The sequence below is a fragment of the Melanostigma gelatinosum genome (assembly GCF_949748355.1).
Source record: "Melanostigma gelatinosum genome assembly, chromosome: 15".
In the NCBI taxonomy this organism is placed as follows: Eukaryota; Metazoa; Chordata; class Actinopteri; order Perciformes; family Zoarcidae; genus Melanostigma; species Melanostigma gelatinosum.
This window is the reverse complement of record NC_136648.1, coordinates 5398420-5418901: the sequence shown is the minus strand read 5'-3', so window position 1 is coordinate 5418901 and position 20482 is coordinate 5398420. Positions and strand designations below refer to the sequence as shown.

Here is a 20482-nt window from a genome sequence, read left to right as displayed (position 1 = left end):
ACTGTGCAAATACTGATGGGGCTACTTGACAGCTGAGATGTATTTTCTTCGCTGTTCGATGCCTTTTTTCAGTACGATGAGGACGGACTATACAGCACAAGCCTCACCGTGTTGTTGTATTCTGTGATACATCAAAGCAGGTTTTAGAGGTTGTTGTTTTTTGGCAGTTTTGTATAAACGCAGATTTTGCAAGAGACATGTTGGCAAAATCTGATTTACAGGCAGCATGATTCTCAATTTCAGCCCAGGCGCCACCATGCAGACGAGGGGCCCGTTCCGCCTGGATTCACTCCAGCGATCGCTTCTGATCGCTGGAGTGAAGCCGAGTGAAGCCGAGTGAATCAGAGCAACGGTCTGTCTTCTCAAGCTCACCAAAGTTGTGTTTTGAGATCTTTTCAAAATCAGGAAAAAAAAAAACCCTTAGGGTGTCCACTCAAAACCTTCCTGTTCGTCAGCAAGTGGAGAGTTGAGCCATGGAGCTGATGGAGTCAAGGAAAGAATGTGAGTGTTGAGAGGTGCTACTGTGTCTAAAATATCAATGAGCGAGATGCTGCCAAGTTCTGGATCACACAAGAGGGAATAGGTCTTCTGTCAACGTAGAGTAGACCAGGCAGATCTGCACTACTTCATATCTTAATATCTTACGGAGAATGTTTTATTTCGACAAACGACTTTGAAACCATGTCTGCTGTTCATTCCCTTCAGTGTTTATACAGTACACTGGGTTATTAGGGAGTGTGTTCCTTTAAAGTTTAGGCAACTACAGCATCTGTCATTCAGTCATACTGTGCAGCTGAACAATACACTGGAACAGTGTGTTTGCCCAGGTGAGTCTTTAATGTGGAACTCTGCCGAAAACATGCCAAACTAATTCATCAGTATAACAATACATGTTCCTTGTGTTGCCACACTCATTTGATTTCAAAGATATTTATCTTAACAGGATAATAATTTGTGAAAGTCTCTGACATTTGTGGCTAGCTAGCATGATAATAAATCCGTGGCTTGGAACATTTTTTAGTTAATTAGAGTCAATCAATCCAAACTTTGCTCACTTACCGGTGTGAAACCGGAGTATAATGAGCAGGAATCAGCATGGTGATTGGAAAACACAAATTACAGCTGTTAAAGAGAAACTCATCCACTTTTCCTCTGTTGATGCCAATGCCTGCTGCGAGGATTTAAAATGAGCATGGCATTCCTTTAATGGATGTTAGGAGAATGTGCTCCTCTATAATTAAAAAAAAACCTTTTAATATCCTCGTCGGCTAAAATAAGAGGAGTTCTTATGATTACATGACAACTCTTTAAAAAGGACATATAAAAATTTAAAAAAAGTATTTATTTCATTTTGTTTTATTATGAGACTGTTTTTTTTCAATTGCAAAAACATACACCTACATTTACCAATACTGCTTACATGCAGTACATGCTCTTTATGTGATGTATTAGCAATGTTTTGAATCTGTTAATATATATTATGAGCCAATGAAGTAACTACATAACGGAGTGTGACCACACTGTAGCAGCGATCATGTGGCATGTTAATGAACTCCCCTGAGACATACAGTATGTATTTGCCGTTAAAGGTGGTGTATGTCTTTATAGCCACAGTCCTACATTCATATTATTCCGGACATATTCCATGCACCTTACATTCATGGTGTAATGATGTGAGTAATAGCCTGCTGATGTTAACGGCGCCCTACAATAGGACCTTTATCTGATCTGGGCTGTCAGACAGCACTGTGATATGACCCGGCTGCTAGTGGCCACGATGTATATGTGACCTCAGCGCCGGATGTAATTTCCTCTCAAAAAGCTGTTGGAAGAGGAGAGCTTATGTTGTCGAGCTCATGTCGTCGGGGCTGCTAACAGCAGCTTGCCGTTGTATTAATTATTGTCAGGGAATCCAAGGGGTGTAGATAATACAGAATGCACTGGTTGGTCCCATTTGTTTCACTTGTCAGTGGAGTGAATAATTGGGAGTGCTGACCATATTAGACACAGAGAATTTCTAAACATACGACTCAAACGGTTGCAACACAAAAGTATGGCTTGGAAATGAGAAAGCTCAATGTCTGAGAATTTTCAAATCAGTGTGGAATAATTTGCTGGCTTCTCGTTGCCAAAGGAATTTACTGAAGTTTAACTCAGACAACAGTAATTCAGATGCACAGGGAAACATACAGCTATGAGCATTAGAGAACCCTTGTTTATCATTGCATTTTACATTTCATGAAGAGATTACACCTGGTCCTTCAACATTATATTTATTCTGATCAACAAAACTTGAAAGCATGCTGCATGTGCTTTCCAGGTGAGTGTCAGATATTTTGCACCCCAACTTGTTTCTTTAAAGGCTTGAGAACATTGAGACAGTTTCAGTAGAAGGGGGCTGCTAATACAATGGGGCTCATCTTGCAATTCTCCCAAGGAATAACTATCAGTCCTGCTACAGCGGCTTCAGCGTCCCCAGGTGACCGCGCCACTGAGCCCGTGCTCGCTCCATCGCACCCCACTCCACGCCTGCTGCCACCCTGAAGGTAGATGCATCACGCTGGGGAAACTGCGCAACAGCAGCCCCCTCTCCCTCACCAGCCCCCATAAAAAAAAACCTCCTCCACAGCACGGTGGCCACTTGCGGGGCCTCACACATGTCCGGGTCGCCACTGCAGCCCCGGTCCCGACAGCCCGGACTCTCCCTCAGGTGAGTCTCCACACCAGCTCCATGTCTCCTCCCACCTGAACTGCACAACTGGTATCCTTTTGTCATTTGAGAAATGCCACACACACACACACAAACTGTACAGACACACACACACACACACACACGAGCCTGTGCTCACTCTGAAGAGGACACCGCCTGTTCCTTTCTGCTCACCTCCCGGCTGCCGGCTGGCTCTCTGAGCCGTGTCTGTGGTGGCTACGCCATGTGTGGGGATCTGGGGGTTTAAAACAGCAGGCCTCCCATTCTCCCTGAATGGCAAATATAAGTGCTTCCAATTTATTACACCGTGGACGTTTTTATGAATCATCTCTGACTAACGTTGATCTGAGATGACAGACACGTGCTAATCAGTCCCGGTATCACAACATATGAAGATAAAGTCATATGATCAAGTAAATAGGCATCTGCATCTGTTGAAATTTCCAAATTCATCACGATGAAGTGAAGCTGCTGAGAGGAAATGTTGCACTTTCGTTGACCCTTTCACTTTCTCCTCACCTCTGTAGATTAAACTAATGCTGCGAGTGAACTCATTTGTTCCTTTTGTGTGAAGGTTACTCTCGGGAGATGACAAATTGGTCCAACCTCTGCCGCACAGACAGTTTAAGTTACAGTTTACTGGGACTCACAATCAAATTCCCTGAAAATACTGTATAGTGGATGTTTCCACATCACATTATAATATCATTAAACACATAACTGTGAACTGTGAAAGATCATATAAGAATATACAATAATATAATAACACAATAAGACGGATGTGGAATCAAAAGAAGCCTATTTGTGTTTCGTTAACTGGAATTGAAGCCTTGAGTCTTTAATTCAAATGTATTTACTGTAACCTGCAGTTTGCATTCATTTTGTCTCACTTCAGTCTTTCTAAAGAGGCTGCCTGCTGCATTTTCTGCTTTCCAGTGTTTCATTTTTTTAATTTTTTTTAATCAGAAAACAACCTTTTCACTAACACATGAATTACAACTCTCACTTTATAGGTTGCCATACCACACCACACTTAGTTAACAAAATATTTTTACAAACAAGATGATATCACCCTCTCCATGATATTAATATGATATGTTCTCTGATCTGTAAACAGCTGGTTATCTTGCTTTTCCACGATAAGAGAAAGTGCTGAGGATTTACGCTTGGTGAGCACATTTGGGCTGAATCTTTCACACGTCACAAATTGCAGATGGGAAGCAGTGATCTTGAACAGCCGATCACATTTCCGTGACCATCTGACACCTTCCATTTAGGAAAATAATACTTTCTATCTTAGCATACACCCCCCCCCCCTCTGCAGCAGCCAGCAAAAGGAATTATGCCTGGTAGACTTTGCTATTCACAACTTTGGAGCTTCTCCTTTTGTTTTGTTTCATTGCACTGATTAGATTAAATGTTCAGTTTCGCGATTTAAGGTCGCAAAAACGTCGGCAGTTTGTGGTGTTACGGTTTATATTTCCGTGTTACAAACAATGAGAAACCATGTTTTATTTTGAGCATGACACAGGAAGTTGTGTTGTAGCTGAGGGTAAATTAAGGAGCTTATTATACCATTAAACTGTACGAAGTAGATTGGAAGAAGCTGGGATCTGTCTGCACCTTTTTTTTTTTTTTTTGCATTTGTCTCTTTGAGTGAACAGTATTGGAAAATCTCATGTACCTGTTGTTATTTACTCTTTTGTCTTCCCCTCTTGTATCCATAATGCTGAGGACAAAAAGAAGACTTCTTACCCGTAGAGGTATCGGAGTAATATGACAGATAAATATGAGTCGGGTTAACTGGTACAGAGAGTTGTAAATCACTGTGGTGTGAGTCTTTGTCTCAAAGGGTTTAATTAGTCTAGAAATTCTTCTCTTATCTGATGACCCCCCCCCCCCTCCCTCCCTCCCTCTCTCCCTCCCTCCCTCCCTCCCCCCCCTCCCTCTGCACACTGCAACAACTTACAACCATAAACGCCCTGCAATCTGAAGACCAGTGGCCTCAGGAGACTGAGTTGCTACAAAGAGCTGAAAGAGTTGAAAATGGTCATTTTATTGCGTTCGAATAGCTCGCTCGAGACTTGGGTAATGTAGTGCCAACTGAGCGCTGGTAACGATAACAGTATGCGGACTCTGAAGTGAAATACAGTCAACTACTGTAACGCTCTGCAGTGACTTTGGAAATGAGGCAGCACAGCCATAGTCGTAAACAAAAAAATACAAACGGCTTTCTCGGTGGTGAAAAACTGCTAATTAATACGACGGTATCATATTTATACATGAGTGGGGATTATTACGTGAGATGCAGTGCACATCAGTCGTTTCACAGCGTTCACGTAGCATGAATGTGCTCGGTACAACTACAAGTGGGGGATATGCAGATATGCGTCAAATAGTCAAATAATCAAACAATATTCTGGTTCCATCTATTACGAATGCTACCTGTATGTGGCCTGTTATTGCTTGACGGTAGCATGGTGTTGCTCTATTTCATAGTACATGAACAAACCCATTTATCCCTATCTGTCATTTCACAACTTGAGGTATCTGTCACTTCTGGTCCCACGGGAGTCCTGTATGTATGTTTCTTTACTCTAATTGAGCTCTTTATTTAATTGACAGATTATAATTATAAGTAATTTCTCACCGTTTTTGATTGGATTAGCAAGAATGCTATTTTGTTCATTCGAAACCTGCAACCATCCCGTGTCAACCCGTTGACGGTTAGAATTACCTGATGAGTCGTAGGAAGGATACAGTCTTAATTTAGATTATGTCATTACTGTAATCCCCCCCCCGCCTGAAGTTTTAAATGTCAGTGCAAGACATCCAGACCAGACTGGAGGCACCTGGGGCCTTTAGCTTGTTGTTGTTGTTGTTTTAGCGCCATGAATTACACCATCGGGTCAAGTGGACGTTCGCATAAGAACAGCAAGTCTTATTTCCATTGTTGTGATTCTTCAATCAGCGAGCTTTGACAGATAACGGTCAGTCTTGTTGGTGGAAGTGTGTCGCCGTATGGACTCGAAATATCCAACCAGGACTTCCACATGCAAACACACTGCTGTGCACTGGTGCTGATGCTGGATTAGGTTTCAACCCTTTGTGTTTGCAGGCCAGCAGCTCGACCTAAGGCTGTGAATCTGAACGAATCAGACAAGATAACAGATCATGGAAACGCTGTGTGTTACGTTAGACTTGTTGTTTTATAACTTTACATCACTTTGGGCATGGTGTGCACAGGGGGGGGGGGGGGGGATGCTTGTGTCACGTAGAAATGTAAAAGGGGATTTTAATATGCTTTGATTCAGCATTCTAAACAATAGTCTGGACATTGTGGTGCATGTGGTGTTTATGATGCAGATGCAAAACTTGAGTTTGTGTCGAAGCACCTTCTTTTTTTTGAAGGACTAGCAGGAGCAGAATGAGATGAGGGGTTCTGTTGGCGATGGAGATTAAGGCAGGGGCTTTTTGTCATTTGTGCGAGACAAGCCATTCATCCATCCAGTTCACAGCCAAAAAAAGGCTGGTCCCAGAAATTAGCAGTTTCAGCTCAGCAGCAAAGTCGTCGGGCTGTGAAGGCAGAGAGAAATTGACTAATTAGCAATGCGCACTAAAACTTGACGGTTCTCTCTATAACAGCGAGGGAAAGACTCGGTTTTTCTCCCCCTTTCTCTTTTCTTTCTTCCATAGATGTTTGAAATCGCAGTCATTTACGCTCGACAGTTTTTACAATAGCCTTGAGCCATAATTTTGCGAGTCTCTCCAGCATCCATACCCCTGCATGGTCTCTCTCCACCGGCCATGCACGACCGTTTCTCTCCCCAACCGTGGATTTCCTATTACTCTCGTTACGACTCACTGAGCCCCAGGCCCAAGGATAATGATGTGTTGTTTCTTGGTAGCATAATTTGTCACACGTATATTTCTTCTTCTTCTTCTCTTGCAGAAAGCACAGCTCCCTCTCACACACTCACACACTTCTTGTTAATTCAGAAGAACAAATGATCAACGTGAAAATAGTGACTTTATGAGTTGGAATCAATGGTTATTTGGAGACACCAGCGACCATAGACTTTAAAGGAAAGGACATTTCTTAAAAAAGGAGAACAAAGGAACAAATTCACGTGAGAATATTGGGATCCTGAAGCTTACTTTCTTCTCTTTTTTTTTGTGCCAAGAGCTGAAGTCAGGTAAGTTTGGCTGCTCACATCATTTAGTTGTGACAGGCGCTTTTAAGTGAATCCGGCGACAACGTTTGCAGCACGCTCGTGTCTTCTTAAGTTGTACACGCGTTACGCATGTAGAAAATAGCTTTTTAACGAAACAACAGACATGCATATCGCGTTTAACTTCACCGAAAGCTGCGTTTTCGGTGACTATTTTGCCGATACTCACGTCCCGCTCGACTCAGGTAGGCTGAAGGCGAAAACGCATCCGTGCAGCTGGCTGACGGCTCGGAGACAAACTAATTGCTTTTGTATAACTCCGTAAATCTGTGCGCTGTGTAATGTCCTCATTGTGCGCGTGTATGTGTGTGGGGGTGTGCAGCAAAAGGCAGGAGAAGGGATGAGTGTTGTGCTGAATGCTGCATGTTATCCGTCCGCCGTGTCTCTGTTTTCCCTGATCCGACAACTTCAAACCGCGTTTACCGGGAGGAAGAGCTCCGCAGCACCTCCATGTCTTCGGTTTTTGTGTTGTTTTGACAGCGCCCTGAAAAAAAAAACCACCTCAGCCCCCCCATTTAAATGAATCACCTCGAGGTGAGAATGAATAAGAGAGGCACGCTGTGGGAACTATTGCGGTTTTGTTTGTTGCTTTACGACCGTGAGCTCAAAGTTGAAAGCGACCAAAGCCCGCGTTGGATGTCGCTTCTCCCCGGTTGGCGTAATGGTGGTGTACCCCCCCCCCCCTCCCCTCCTCCGGACAGGAGAGCCGTTCAATGACTTAACTCGACTAAATCGTTTTCTATTCTAATAGCTGACTGATTGCATCCGTAGGCTGCGTGTGTTGTGCAAATACGTGACCTGAGGTAAATGGCTTGCATGGTTTATTTGTTGCCTAGGTGGCGTTCGCAGTCAGGAAGTCATGTCCAGATCGGGTGATAGAACATCCACCTTTGACCCGACACACAGTGACACCCTGCTGCACGGGCTCAATCTCTTATGGAGGAAACAGCTGTTCTGCGATGTGACTCTCACTGCCCAGGGACAGCAGTTCCACTGCCACAAAGCAGTGCTGGCGTCCTGCTCGCAGTACTTCCGAGCCCTCTTCTCTGCCCACAATGTGATCAACAATGAGGGCAGCAAAGGGGACCAGGGCAGCCGCGGGACCCCCTCTTCCTCTCCTGACGACAAGCTGGTGACCCCCAGCGCCAGGCCCATCAACAACCTGGTCCTCCAGGGCTGCTCCTCCATTGGACTACGATTAGTGCTGGAGTACCTGTACACTGCCAACGTGACTCTTTCCCTGGACACGGTGGAAGAGGTGCTGTCAGTCAGCAAGATCCTCAACATCCCCCAGATCACCAAGCTCAGTGTGCAGTTCCTCAACGACCAGATCTCGGTGCAGAACTACAAGCAGATCTGCAAGATCGCCGCACTCCACGGGCTGGATGAGACCAAGAAGCTGGCCAACAAGTACCTGGTGGAGGATGTGCTGCTGCTGAACTTTGAGGAGATGTGCGCCATGCTGGATGCTCTGCCGCCCCCGGTGGAGTCGGAGCTGGCGCTCTTCCAGATGTCAGTCCTCTGGCTGGAGCATGACCGGGAGACTCGCATGCACTATGCACCGGACCTTATGAAGAGGCTGCGCTTCGCCCTCATACCTGCTCCAGAGCTGGTGGAGAGGGTGCAGTCTGTTGACTTCATGAGGACTGACCCCGTGTGCCAGAAACTACTCATGGATGCCATGAACTACCACCTGATGCCCTTCAGGCAGCACTGCAGGCAGTCCACGGCCAGCAGGTGAGGATGAGACAAACATATACAAAAAGAGAAACACACACACACACACAGCAGTGAGCTTCCCGAGAGTGGACGTAAGGTGATTAAATGCCTCCCACTTGTTCAATTTGAACAAATTGCCGACTCAAGTTTTGCCCACTTGCACAAGCACCGGTCGCACCGCCTGTGCAGTCTAGACCATGTGGGTGGTCAGTCAGAGAGTTGAGGTCTGGGGCCCGGTTAATGAGGATTGTGGGGCTCGTCCTGTAAAAGACGTTCAGCTGTCAAGGGTCTTGCTCTACTCGGTGCTTCACTGTACCCATAATTCCAAGGTTACCTCGTGTTTCAGTGAAGAAGAAAAAAAAGCAACTCGTTATTTCCTCGCACATCTGTGTAATTGCTCTCTAATCAGTGTAGACACGATGCAGCAAACTAGATAAAGGTTATGCATTTGATGTGTAGCAACTCATGAATACAATATGAAATGCTGTAATTTAATTGTGACCAGGATTACGTGGTAATTATGAAACAATTCTGGTGTGAGCACAAGAATATCACAGCTATCGAGGATACAGCACACGAAAATGAAATACAGTCGTGGGGAGTATGTTTGAGGATTCATCAAAGAAGGGACACTTTGACAATGTTCCCTAAATTGAGCTTCGATAAACATGTCTCGCTCACAAAAATAGGCCGAGCTCCATGTCTTACTTCCATGTTTGTCCTGATCAGCACTTAAATAAGCAGGAGTTGTCAGTACGTGTGTTGATTGATGGTTCTGTTTTGAGTAGTAATGAGTACTGCAATTATGAATTCACTGCATATACCTTGAAAGAGCAGGAAATTAGAGCTGTGGCATTGAGAATCTCCCAAATTTTAAAATCCAATTTTTGCGGAAAACAACCTCAAAATGAAATCGTTTGTCTGTTTCTGCATGATCCCAATAACATATCTATTCCCACATATGGGCTTGAATGAGCAAAGAATCAAGAAACCTCATAATTAGTTTCACATGCCACTGTTTCTCTCCTCTCAATTAATCACCATTATCTATGTCCAGGGGCTCATTTGCATATGAATAACCCCAAAACACTTCCGAGTGGGCCAGTAGCAGAGAGAATGTACCGAGACGACGGTGAATTTCCCAAGCATAAAAAACTAAAATTTGAAAAAGGTGAACATGACTGGATATAAAGGCCAGCTGCTCTTAATCTTTTTACTGCTTATTGTGATTAATTGGTGGATTTGTGTTCAAATCCATTAGGAGCCAGATGACGGCCATTCATGTACAGTAAAGTGTTTGGCTTTTTTCCGTTGTATATCATATAGAAACAGCAGGACATATCTCTCAACTGGCTCAGAGATGTCACATGAATCATTGCAGCCAATGAAATGGAGACATCGTATGGGCAGGTTTATGCACTCAATTGCGCTTTTAGCCTGCAGCATGGCACCCTGCAGGATCGTCTTCACTTCACAGCTAATTGAAAAGATATCTTTAGAGTGCAATAACCATTCAATAACACATCAAAAGGATGAGTACGCTGTTCCGCAATTTTTTTTGTACATTTTAATAAACGCGGCCACACGTTGCCTGACACGTCGCTTCATGTTCAGTAGTTGTACCCAGACAAGAAGCAGTTTTTAATTGAATGCATGCATCTGGTTCTATTTATTCGTTGATGATATAATTCACACTTGAGCATTTTCAGAGGGGAAAATAAAAATACGCCGAGCAACTGCAGCTAATACTATCAAAGTAATTATGTTAATTAAGAAATTAAAGGGGTCCAGCTTCAGGTTCAGCCTATTTTGGGTCTTTTGGATGTTTTTTTCTTCTCAAGGCTTAATACCTGTTTTGTTCCCTGTTTCCTAACACACACACACTTTTGACATCACAGAATCCGTTCCAATAAGAGAATGCTGTTACTGGTGGGTGGTTTGCCTCCTGGACCTGATCGTCTCCCTAGCAATTTGGTCCAGTACTATGACGACGAGAAAAAGACATGGAAGATCCTCACAAGTGAGTAGCAAAAGGCTCTGCTGCGTTCTTTCTTTCTTTCTCTTTTTTTTTTATACCTGAGGCATCTTGTGTTAGTGGCTTTTATGATGAGAAAAAGTTGTTCCTATGGATGACTTTTACACAGGTTAATTTCCATCGAAAATGAGGGGAAGGAGTTCCCTAAATCCTTTAGGTGATAATGTATCACTATCACTTTCAATATAAGTTTTTAATCAGAGCGTGACTTCACGGCACTGTGGAGCTTCATGCCCGGTCTCCCTTGTTTTTGCTGAAATATGCTGGCAGGATGCATGATGAGATTTACTTGAATCCAATGATTTCAATTTATTTTGTATTGCCCAAAATCACAAATTACAAATTTGCCTCAGAGGGCTTTACAATATGTACACATTTGACATCCTCTTGTCCCGGAACCCTCACATCAGAACAGGAAAAACTCCCCAAAAAACCCTTTAACGGGGAGGAAAGAGGAAGAAACCTGTGGGAGAGCAATAGAGGAGGGATCCCTCTCCCAGGATGGACAGAAGTGCAATGATGTCATGTGTAGAACAGGATAGTGAATTACAATTTTTGAAATATTACGAAGGTGAAAAAAGGCAGTCCTAGAAATAAGTTTGATCTGAGAGTTTAAAGACAAATCCTGATCAAAGGTAACTCCAAGATTCTTGACGGTGCTGCTGGATGCCAGCGCAATGCCATCTAGAGAAACTATATCATTAGATAACTGATTTCGGAGGTGTTCTGGGCCGAGTAGAATAACTTCAGTTTTGTCTGAGTTTAACATCAGGAAGTTGCAGGTCATCCAGGTTTTTATGTCCTTAAGACACGCTTGCAGTTTAGCGAGCTGGTTGGTTTCGTCTGGTTTGATCGATATATATAATTGAGTATCATCTGCATAACAATGAAAGGTTATAGAGTGTTTTCTGATAATATTGCCTCAAGGAAGCATATATGAGGTGAACAAGATTGGTCCAAGCACAGAACCTTGTGGAACTCCATAACTGACGTTGGTCTTCATCGAGGCTTCATCATTTACATAAACAAACTGAGATCGATCCGATAGATAGGATCCAAACCAGTTCAGTGCGGTTCCTTACCATCTATTGTAACGAGACAAAGGCAGTTCAGTACCATCTATTGTGGCAGAGAGAGAGAGAGAGAGAGAGAGAACAATAATGAATGACATCTTTCCTCAATACCTTCTTACGGCTTAGCTTGATTATTCACTCACATTGATCAATTCATGAGATTCAATCAGCCGATGCTTACTTAAACGCAGCCTGTTGACCTGGTCGCACTGTTGATATAAGGTTTGCATCAGGTGAGTTCGACACCAACGAGGTGGATGGAGTTAGTGGAGCACAGCAGCTGTAATGTCGATACAAACATTCAGAAGCAAATATCATTTCCATTGACTTAATAGCAGAAATAAAAGATAGACATATCCTTTAACCTGTAGGAATTCATAGTAGGGTACAGTTTATTGATTTTATGATATCATATCGGAAGCAAGTTGTCATAATTTCCCCCCCAAAGAATCCATTCTATTGAAAAAAACCAGTGAATCAATAGAGAAGCTATTTGAAGAGTTCCTGCAGCGCTCGCCTCTGTAAAGTGGACCATGCTCTTTTTCTGTCTCTTCGTCTTCCCCTGACCTTTCAAGGCGCACCGCTCTATTGTTGTCATATTGCAAAGGCCAAACAAGAGCTAATGGTAAACCATATTTGTCCTTTGCATCATCATTGCCAGAGATATTGAGTTTTTGTCCTTTTGCTTTGGTTGGAGCCGAACCTCAGCAGCGTCTCTTCATTCGTACATATTAGCCATGGCTCTGCTCTCTGTCAGCTCGGTACTGTTTGTTTCTCTCGCTGTGTCTTGAATTCAGAGAACGTTTCGGACGTTGCTTCTTCCTCCTCTGCTAGAATATTCAAGCTACTCTAACATTACTTGTTATTTGAGCTCATGTTTGGCCAGATCTGTCAGGGTGCGTTTTACTAAAGGAGCCATGCATACACAACAGCCTGCAGCGCGCTGGTGTCTGTATCGTCGTTTTCTCATTTAACTCATACTCCTGGGGTATAGACTGCTACAAGCAAAAGGTCAGTGGGGATTTCCATCACTCAAAACTAAAAAAGTTAACACTCAAATGGTCCGTGGCCAAGTGGAAGGACAAAACTGCAAAATCATCCCCTTAACACATCAGTGGGCATCTGATGTAGCCTCCACACAATGGATGTGGGATAGAAGATTATTAACATTCAATCATAACTTTTCAATGAGGCGAAACCTGAGAGGGACAGCCTTTGATTGAGACATTCATCAACACAATTTGGGGGAGAATCTGATCCCTCTCAGTTGGTGTCAGATAAATCTACTGCTCGGTGATTCCATTGCAACGTTTGCCATCTAGTGTACCCACAGCAGCGTGGACAAACACGAGACAAAGGCTCAGCCACAAAGCTGGACGATTCTCTTCCTCTTCTTCTTCGTCTTCGTTTAAATCCAACCTGATAATTAAATCTCCCCCGTTGGATGTGGACCTCGTCCACACAGCGTGGCCTGGAACAAAGGAATTCAGCTCAGTGGGATGCGTTTGTAATGGCGTAGAAGGCACATCAGAGCTGGAGCAGCAGTGGTGCATTAGCTGTGGAGTCATTCAAGCAGCCCAGACTGTGCCTCTGTCTATGCGGAGGTTTCTGACTCCCTCTAGTGAGCCCCAGAGCTCACTGTAGACTGGAGTGATGGTGTCCATCTCATGGAGGACGTGCTCATCCTGCCCTACGGCTGTGTTCACCCCTGGGGTTAGTAGAAGATTTAGATTTAGAGCAGAGGGGGACAGATAGGTAGATTTGTTTCTTTCTCGCGGCGCAATTCTGACACATTGCAGATAGAAACACGATTGATATGTTTCATGGTCTTCTCTGCACGAGGCTATTACAGTTGTCTCAATTATTGCAGCACTTATCCCACTGTTCACCTGTATCTGAGGCACCTGTAGAGGCAGGCAAATGTCCCGAATCCTCCCACAGCACTCCTCACACTGCAGCCTGTGACATACTGTAAAGCAATAATCTTCTTTTCACATGGGTACAAGATGATTTTTAGTACGAGTACAAGTCGCCAGACATCAAATAAAGAGCCGCCCATCCGTGTCCTATATACTGCTGACTGGATGATAATGTAAATAGCATGTAAGGGAACTTGGCAGTCATATGGCACTCGTCTTTGAGGTGCACTGGAGGCAGGCAACCTAATCCCCTCGTCGCGAGATAAAGCTGTGTTCAGTGTATGTAGTATTAGTTCCTATCTGAGACTTCCATCCCATAGAGGAGCCCGCACATGTCAGCCAGCCAGAGTGAGATTGCAGGGAGAGGCCAATTGGAAAGGAATGAGATTCAAGGCTGTCTAATTTTGCAGCAACTGTGATCCATCAGGCGGTGGGGAGGTGACAGTGGAAATGACTGATGGAGACAGACAGGTGGGCTTTAACATTTCACTGATTTGTGCTCAAAAAGCACCGGGCCTGAGATTTATTGAGTGAACAGGATCATGTTCATTATGACTGTCACCTAAGACCATTTCTCTACATCTCAATGGGGTCACTTCAGCAAAAGAAGATGGAGGAGAGGAGGGGTGCTTAAAAAACATACACAAGGGAAAATCCTTCACAAGGGGTCCTGCTGCAGCGGGGGGCTTCAAGCTGTTTATACCGACTAAATATCGTATTTACTGGACATACGCAGTGTGCTACTGGATGGAGAGCTGCTGTGGGATATATTTTTAATGCGAGATAAAGAGAAAACGAAAACGCTTGCACTGAGATTCAGTCCTTTAAGTATCACTGGCAGGTGAGTTATGTCTCCTAAATATAATTAAATAACTTATTGGCCTAATCAGATTCGATAGACAGAAAGATAGATGGATATTGTAAAAAAAAAACAGTAGACTGTTTGCTCTGCTTCATATTTTCATTTGTTCCGGTTTAGGCGTCAACAGGCTTGATTTCCCACAAGAAATGACTTCCTGTAGATGGATGACTGGAAGGTTACAAAACAAAAAGCAGTGAGGAGGGGAAACCAATCCTGTAGCATTGAGTCACGCTGAGGGTTGAGAAGCAGATGTTGTGCTGTTGTGATGAGTACGTTGCAGATTTAATCAATCTTGACCTCAGCGCGTAGAACGAGCGCTCCCCGTCAAACAATCGGACGCTCAGCGCGACGAAATACAAATAGTCACTGAACGAGGAAGACCGGCAGTACAAGTATTAAAACGTAAAGATGGATGCTCTGTTAATAAGAACTTCATTTCATTTATTGTCCAGTTCAACCAGAGTGAACTCGTTCAGTGATGGGTCCTTGTCGTGTTTCAGGTGCAGTTGAGACACATTTCTGATACGTTTCGTTTTTTTCAGTATTATTAGAATTAATTGAAGACTATAATTGATCTATAAAACTATTTTATTGATTATTTGGCGGCTGATGGTTTAACGTTACTGTGAGGAACATTTAACGGTTCATGAAACAGTCTAACTGTGATACTAATGACTCACTATGACCTCCATAAGTTCACGAGACCGTTAGTGGGACGATGTGTGGCTATGTCTACACAGTGGCTTGTCATCGGTGCCTTTCGAGTCGGGTTCTGGCAGCGACCAGCCCACCGCGGACAGATCCAGACCTGGCTTTGCTGCCGCCTTTGACCAGCGGCATCTCGTCTTCCGACCGAGGAGCTGAGCAGAGTTATACCAGCTGAGGTTAACAGTCATTCGTTAAAATGAAAACCTCAATTCCACAATTATATCTTCTTTGTTGCACTATGAGGCTGGAGATGTAAATCTGTAATTCTCAAAAAGTCTAACGCTGTGGAATGAAAACTGTTTCATTTAAATCAAGTATTATTTGTTTGGTAGGCTTTTTAGACTTGCTTGAGCAGCAGAGTTAGGATTGGGTCCATATCGTCCATATTGTGGCCTAGATAGCCGGGTTTCCATGCTGCTCTTCATTGATTACCGTTTGATGACACAATGTCATGTCTACATTAGACTTGTATTGATAAAGTAGTTTACAGTACATTTATGAGTACAATCGTGGAATAGTTTTGATTGAAACTGCCCATCATTGGCATGTTCCAGTGATTGACGCCTTTGGTTTCTGTGTCTCGTCCAGTAATGCCTTACAACAGCGCCCACCACTGCGTGGTGCAGGTGGAGAACTTCCTGCTGCTGCTGGGCGGAGAGGATCAGTGGAACCCAAACGGTACAGTAACACCGCCGACTGAAGCTTTCGCTTCCCAGTGATTCCACTCTGCACATTTTGTGAGTGTTTACTCAGTTTAGAGAGCGCCCTAAGCTGGAGTTCATGCTCGGTCAAACCCATCCGAGTTAATGTTAGACTAGAGAGTTTCAAACACTCATCCTAGAGCCAGTTCATCTCTGGGTGGACAAACAACACTCCACTCAACACTTGTCAATAACTGGCATTGAAAAATAACTGTTGTTAACAGTGAAATATTTTAGTTGGAGAAGTGTTAAGAGTGCTTGCTGTGAAATGGCGGTAACGCGCCGCCATAGTAAGAAACAAAGGCTGTAAATGATCAAAAAATCTGATACTGTCCTTTTGTTCTTTCCCCACCGAGTATCATAACAATGTGTTTATTTAGCTCCCAGAGTGGAAAATCAAGACAATACCAAAACACATCATCAGAGACAATTTAAGATGTTTTCAACTGATTATCCTCCAACACCAGATCTATGATTGAAAAAAAAACAAGACCTCAGTCAGCGCTTGTTAACTCTAATGGCGGTGAAAAGCAGCACCTCCTCACATTGAAAATCATGACGTGTGGGTGGTGATTTTCAGATAATATGTTTATATTAAACCCACAGAGTCACAGTTGTGCGCTTCATTGGTGCCGTGTAAAACAAAGGATTTGGCAAAGAGTTAACCAATTAGAACAGAGCGCTGCCACAGTCTGCCTAAACTGCGTCGTACCATAAAGACTAAGTCGTCGTCATTGATCCTGATTTCTGTCGGTTTTTTGCAGGAAAGCACAGCACTCATTTTGTCAGCCGCTATGATCCCAGATTCAACAGTTGGATACAGTTGCCTCCTATGCAGGAGAGGTGAGTCTGTTTGTGGTTGCCCAAAGACAACATAGGATGGTAACTGTGACGATGCACCAGGAGACTGATGGATTTTCACGGGTCTTGGAAGACCTTCATCAAAAAGAATTGACTTCACATATAAAGAAAACAAACAATATCTTATTCGTATTTGTATTATTCGATGTTTTATCAGTTTGCATACAACCATTGCTTTGCATCTCTATAACATGTATTGTCTTTAGAATTTTACGATTTTATAACATTCAATTAATGTCTTATGCAAAAGTAAGTCCACCCACTATGCATGAAGAGAAATGCTCACGGCTGGTAAGCATGTGACGAGCACAGTCACTCACCTTGCACACAAACAGTGGGAAATCCTACGATACATCTCGTCATCGCTGGTTTAATGATGTTGTCTGTTGTCTGACACTCCCTTCCTCAGGAGAGCCAGTTTCTTTGCCTGCCGCCTGGATAAGCACCTGTACGTGATTGGTGGTAGAAACGAGAGCGGCTACCTCTCCAGCGTGGAGTCCTACAACCTGGAGACGAACGAGTGGAACTACTTGTCGTCTCTGCCGCAGCCTCTGGCCGCCCATGCAGGAGCAGTGCACAACGGCAAGATCTACATATCAGGTCAGGAGAGAAACTGCCGCACGTATCACCCGTCTTCTCTTGTCGTGAAAAACCCATTTAACTCTTTGTAAAAATGTTTTTATTCCTCCGACACATAAAATACACTGTTTTTTCTTTAAAAAGTACTTGATTCGGATTTGAAAGAGACAGATATATCCTCTAAAACATTATTACAAGATAAATATTTGGCACAAAAACTCAACAATATCAATCAGTGATCTTTATAGTCACAGCTGGAAAATGTGTTTCACAATCATATGAAACCAACAGTGACCACAGTCAACAACTATAAACGCACAGAGCACAGAGTAAAGCAGGCTGCAGAGACTCTCTTTTATTCCCCACATTCTTCTTTGTCAAACCCTGGCGCCTACATTACCCACAATGCAACTCGACTGCTGACAGTTTGGTTGCAGATTCTGGTTTACTCTTAAAATCCGCTCGATGTAACTTCAGCACACATTCTATCCAACACTTCCAGTTCTTCTGAAATCTATGATCTCTTTTGTTTCTGTGACTTTTCAATCAATCAAATACTCATCACACCAACGCAGAATGTCATACATCAAAATCCTCCTCCTCTTCCAAACGCTATCACTGAATCATCAGTGAATTTTATTGTGCTGTATTAGGCGCCACGGCAGTTATTACACGATAAAACTAAAAGAAAGGGAACAAAGGCACCAACCTCGAGCGTCTGAATAGAGCTGGTTGGAGAAGTCGGAGCACTGAGACGCACTGAGATCTACTAAAACAAAAACTATGTCCAGCCAGCGATACAATGAGCACATGTAGCTGGATAGCATTAGAAGTAACGAATTAAATCTATAATTATTAATCTGTGATTTAAGATAGTTTTACAGCATGTAAGTTCAGCAATGAATCAATCATCTTTCAAGGAGACGTGCTCATTTCCAGGTTCATTCTTGTGTTTTGGGTTTTCTACACGCTTTAGTCTCTGTCTGGATTTACCCGTCTCTCTGTCTGAAGCGCTCCCTTTGACTTGCAACAGAATTGCGTTGCTAGGCAACAGCTTGGGCCCATGTTTACTTCCTGTCAGCTGCCGTCATTCACAAACACTGCAACCGGAAACGCACACCGGGACACGTTCAGAATGTCGACGTTCACATCTGTGAAGTGGTCGAGTTAAGGCACAGTCTCTCGCGTGTATTTCTCCACGGAGTGAGAGTTTCGATACTTTCACGGTGTTTATATAAGATCCAATAAAAGACACGCGTGTCAGTTTGCTCCTCCGTTTATTATACGAGCAGCCAGTGTGTCGCGCTTCGGTGTGAACTTTCGACATCGCATTAAAAGCACGGTTCTATGTTCACCTGTTGCAGGAGGAGTTCACAATGGAGAGTATGTGTCCTGGCTCTACTGTTATGACCCCGTAATGGATGTGTGGGCAAGGAAACAGGATATGAACACAAAGCGTGCCATTCATGCCCTGGCTGGAATGAACGACCGCCTATATGCTATTGGTGGAAACCATTTGAAAGGTAAGCACTCCAGCGTTTCAGGGAATTAACAGAGAAGAGGTCAAGATCGACACTGAAAGAGATGCTGCTATTATCAGCGGCCGACGAGCTTCATTACACCGTGCGACCTCTTTTATGCTCCAGCATTCAAGGTACTAAATGGAACGCAAACTGAACAAACAACTGAATTACAATGATGTGTTGTATTCCATCAGCAAAACACAACGCTGGCTGTTTGAATGGGAATCATGAAAAGCTGGAACTTGTGTGTGTGTGTCTCTTATGAAATACTGTTTTTAAGTAACTCATTAGTCTGTTGAATGTAGAAGCTCCAATTTGCTTTTCACTGCCACAGTTTGATATTCAGCTCATGAAACCTTAAGCCAGTAAGAAGAGCACAGAGGAAGCAGCTCACACAGAAATACAGCCGGTGGAAAAGTTCATGTAAGAACCCATCGCTCAGAGTAAGACGCTGATTGCAAGAAAATGTGTTTTCAGGGCCTTTAAAGTCAAACAAGCAAGTTTGTTACTGCAACCTGGCCCTACCACATCACCTGTATGTGAGACACAGAGGTACTGTCATGGTTTTGAGGTATTTTTCTTCTTCTCTCACACAGGTTTCTCCCATCTAGACGTGATGTTGGTGGAGTGTTACGACCCGAAAGCCGACCAGTGGAACATCCTGCAGACGCCCATCCTGGAGGGCCGCAGCGGCCCGGGCTGCGCTGTGTTGAATGACAGCATCTTTCTCATGGGGGGCTACAGCTGGAGCATGGTATGGATTATTGTAGATTGAAGGAGATTGATGGCAAAAGTTTATGTTTTGGTTGTCATCGAATCACCAGGAAAAGACCGAAACACTGCGTCTGTCTCAGTTCTTTCCCACCCTGACCGTGCCATGAGTCAGGAATATACTTTAACTGTTTTTGAAGTCAGTTTCTGAAACAGAGTTTTTAGCAAATCCTACTCATCAAACAGGAATACATCGTGTAGAATAAACCCCCAGACTTGATCTTTAAAGTTGTCCCGGCTGTTTTTGACTACATGCAGTTAAAAGAGTTTTTCCATTCCACAGTTGTAAATCCAAACAGCGCTGAGAGAAATGAGGAGGATGACTTGATTTTCTGTTGTTTTCCTCAGGGGGCCTATAAGTCTTCCACCATCTGCTACAGCCCAGAGAAAGGAACGTGGACAGAGCTGGAGGGAGAGGTGGCGGAGCCCTTAGCGGGCCCAGCCTGTTCCACCGTCATACTGCCGGCCTGCCTTCCCTTCAACAAATGACAATTAATCCGATGGCGGGGCGGTAAGGGGGGGGGGGCGGCAGAGTGAATGGGAAGAGGACTCCAGTCAGACGACGGGGGTGTGTATAAATTATTTTTTTACAGGTTTGACGAGAGCACTTTCGTTATTCCCCACTGAAGGTTTCAAAACAAAAAAAAAAAAGAAGAATTGTATAACTCATGTATTTAAAGTCATCTGTGTTCTGAGAAATGGTCAGTTTCATATTTGATTTGATTTAAACTGACAGTAAGTGTTTTTTGGCTTCTCTTCTATAGCACGCATAGTGTTGAACTGAATTAT

General features: G+C 43.6%; 1 protein-coding gene across 1 annotated transcript; it reads left to right on the top strand.

Moving 5' to 3' along the window:
• Positions 1–7801: 7801 nt before the first annotated feature.
• Positions 7802–20182, top strand: klhl14 (kelch-like family member 14; the record flags this gene model as incomplete). The annotated part of the gene is made up of 8 exons (XM_079285278.1): positions 7802–8679; positions 10560–10681; positions 15847–15936; positions 16724–16802; positions 17230–17420; positions 18764–18922; positions 19519–19676; positions 20042–20182. The coding sequence occupies 8 exons, from the start codon at positions 7802–7804 to the stop codon at positions 20180–20182; spliced, it is 1818 nt and encodes a 605-aa protein (XP_079141404.1).
• Between the last annotated feature and the right edge of the window lie 300 nt (positions 20183–20482).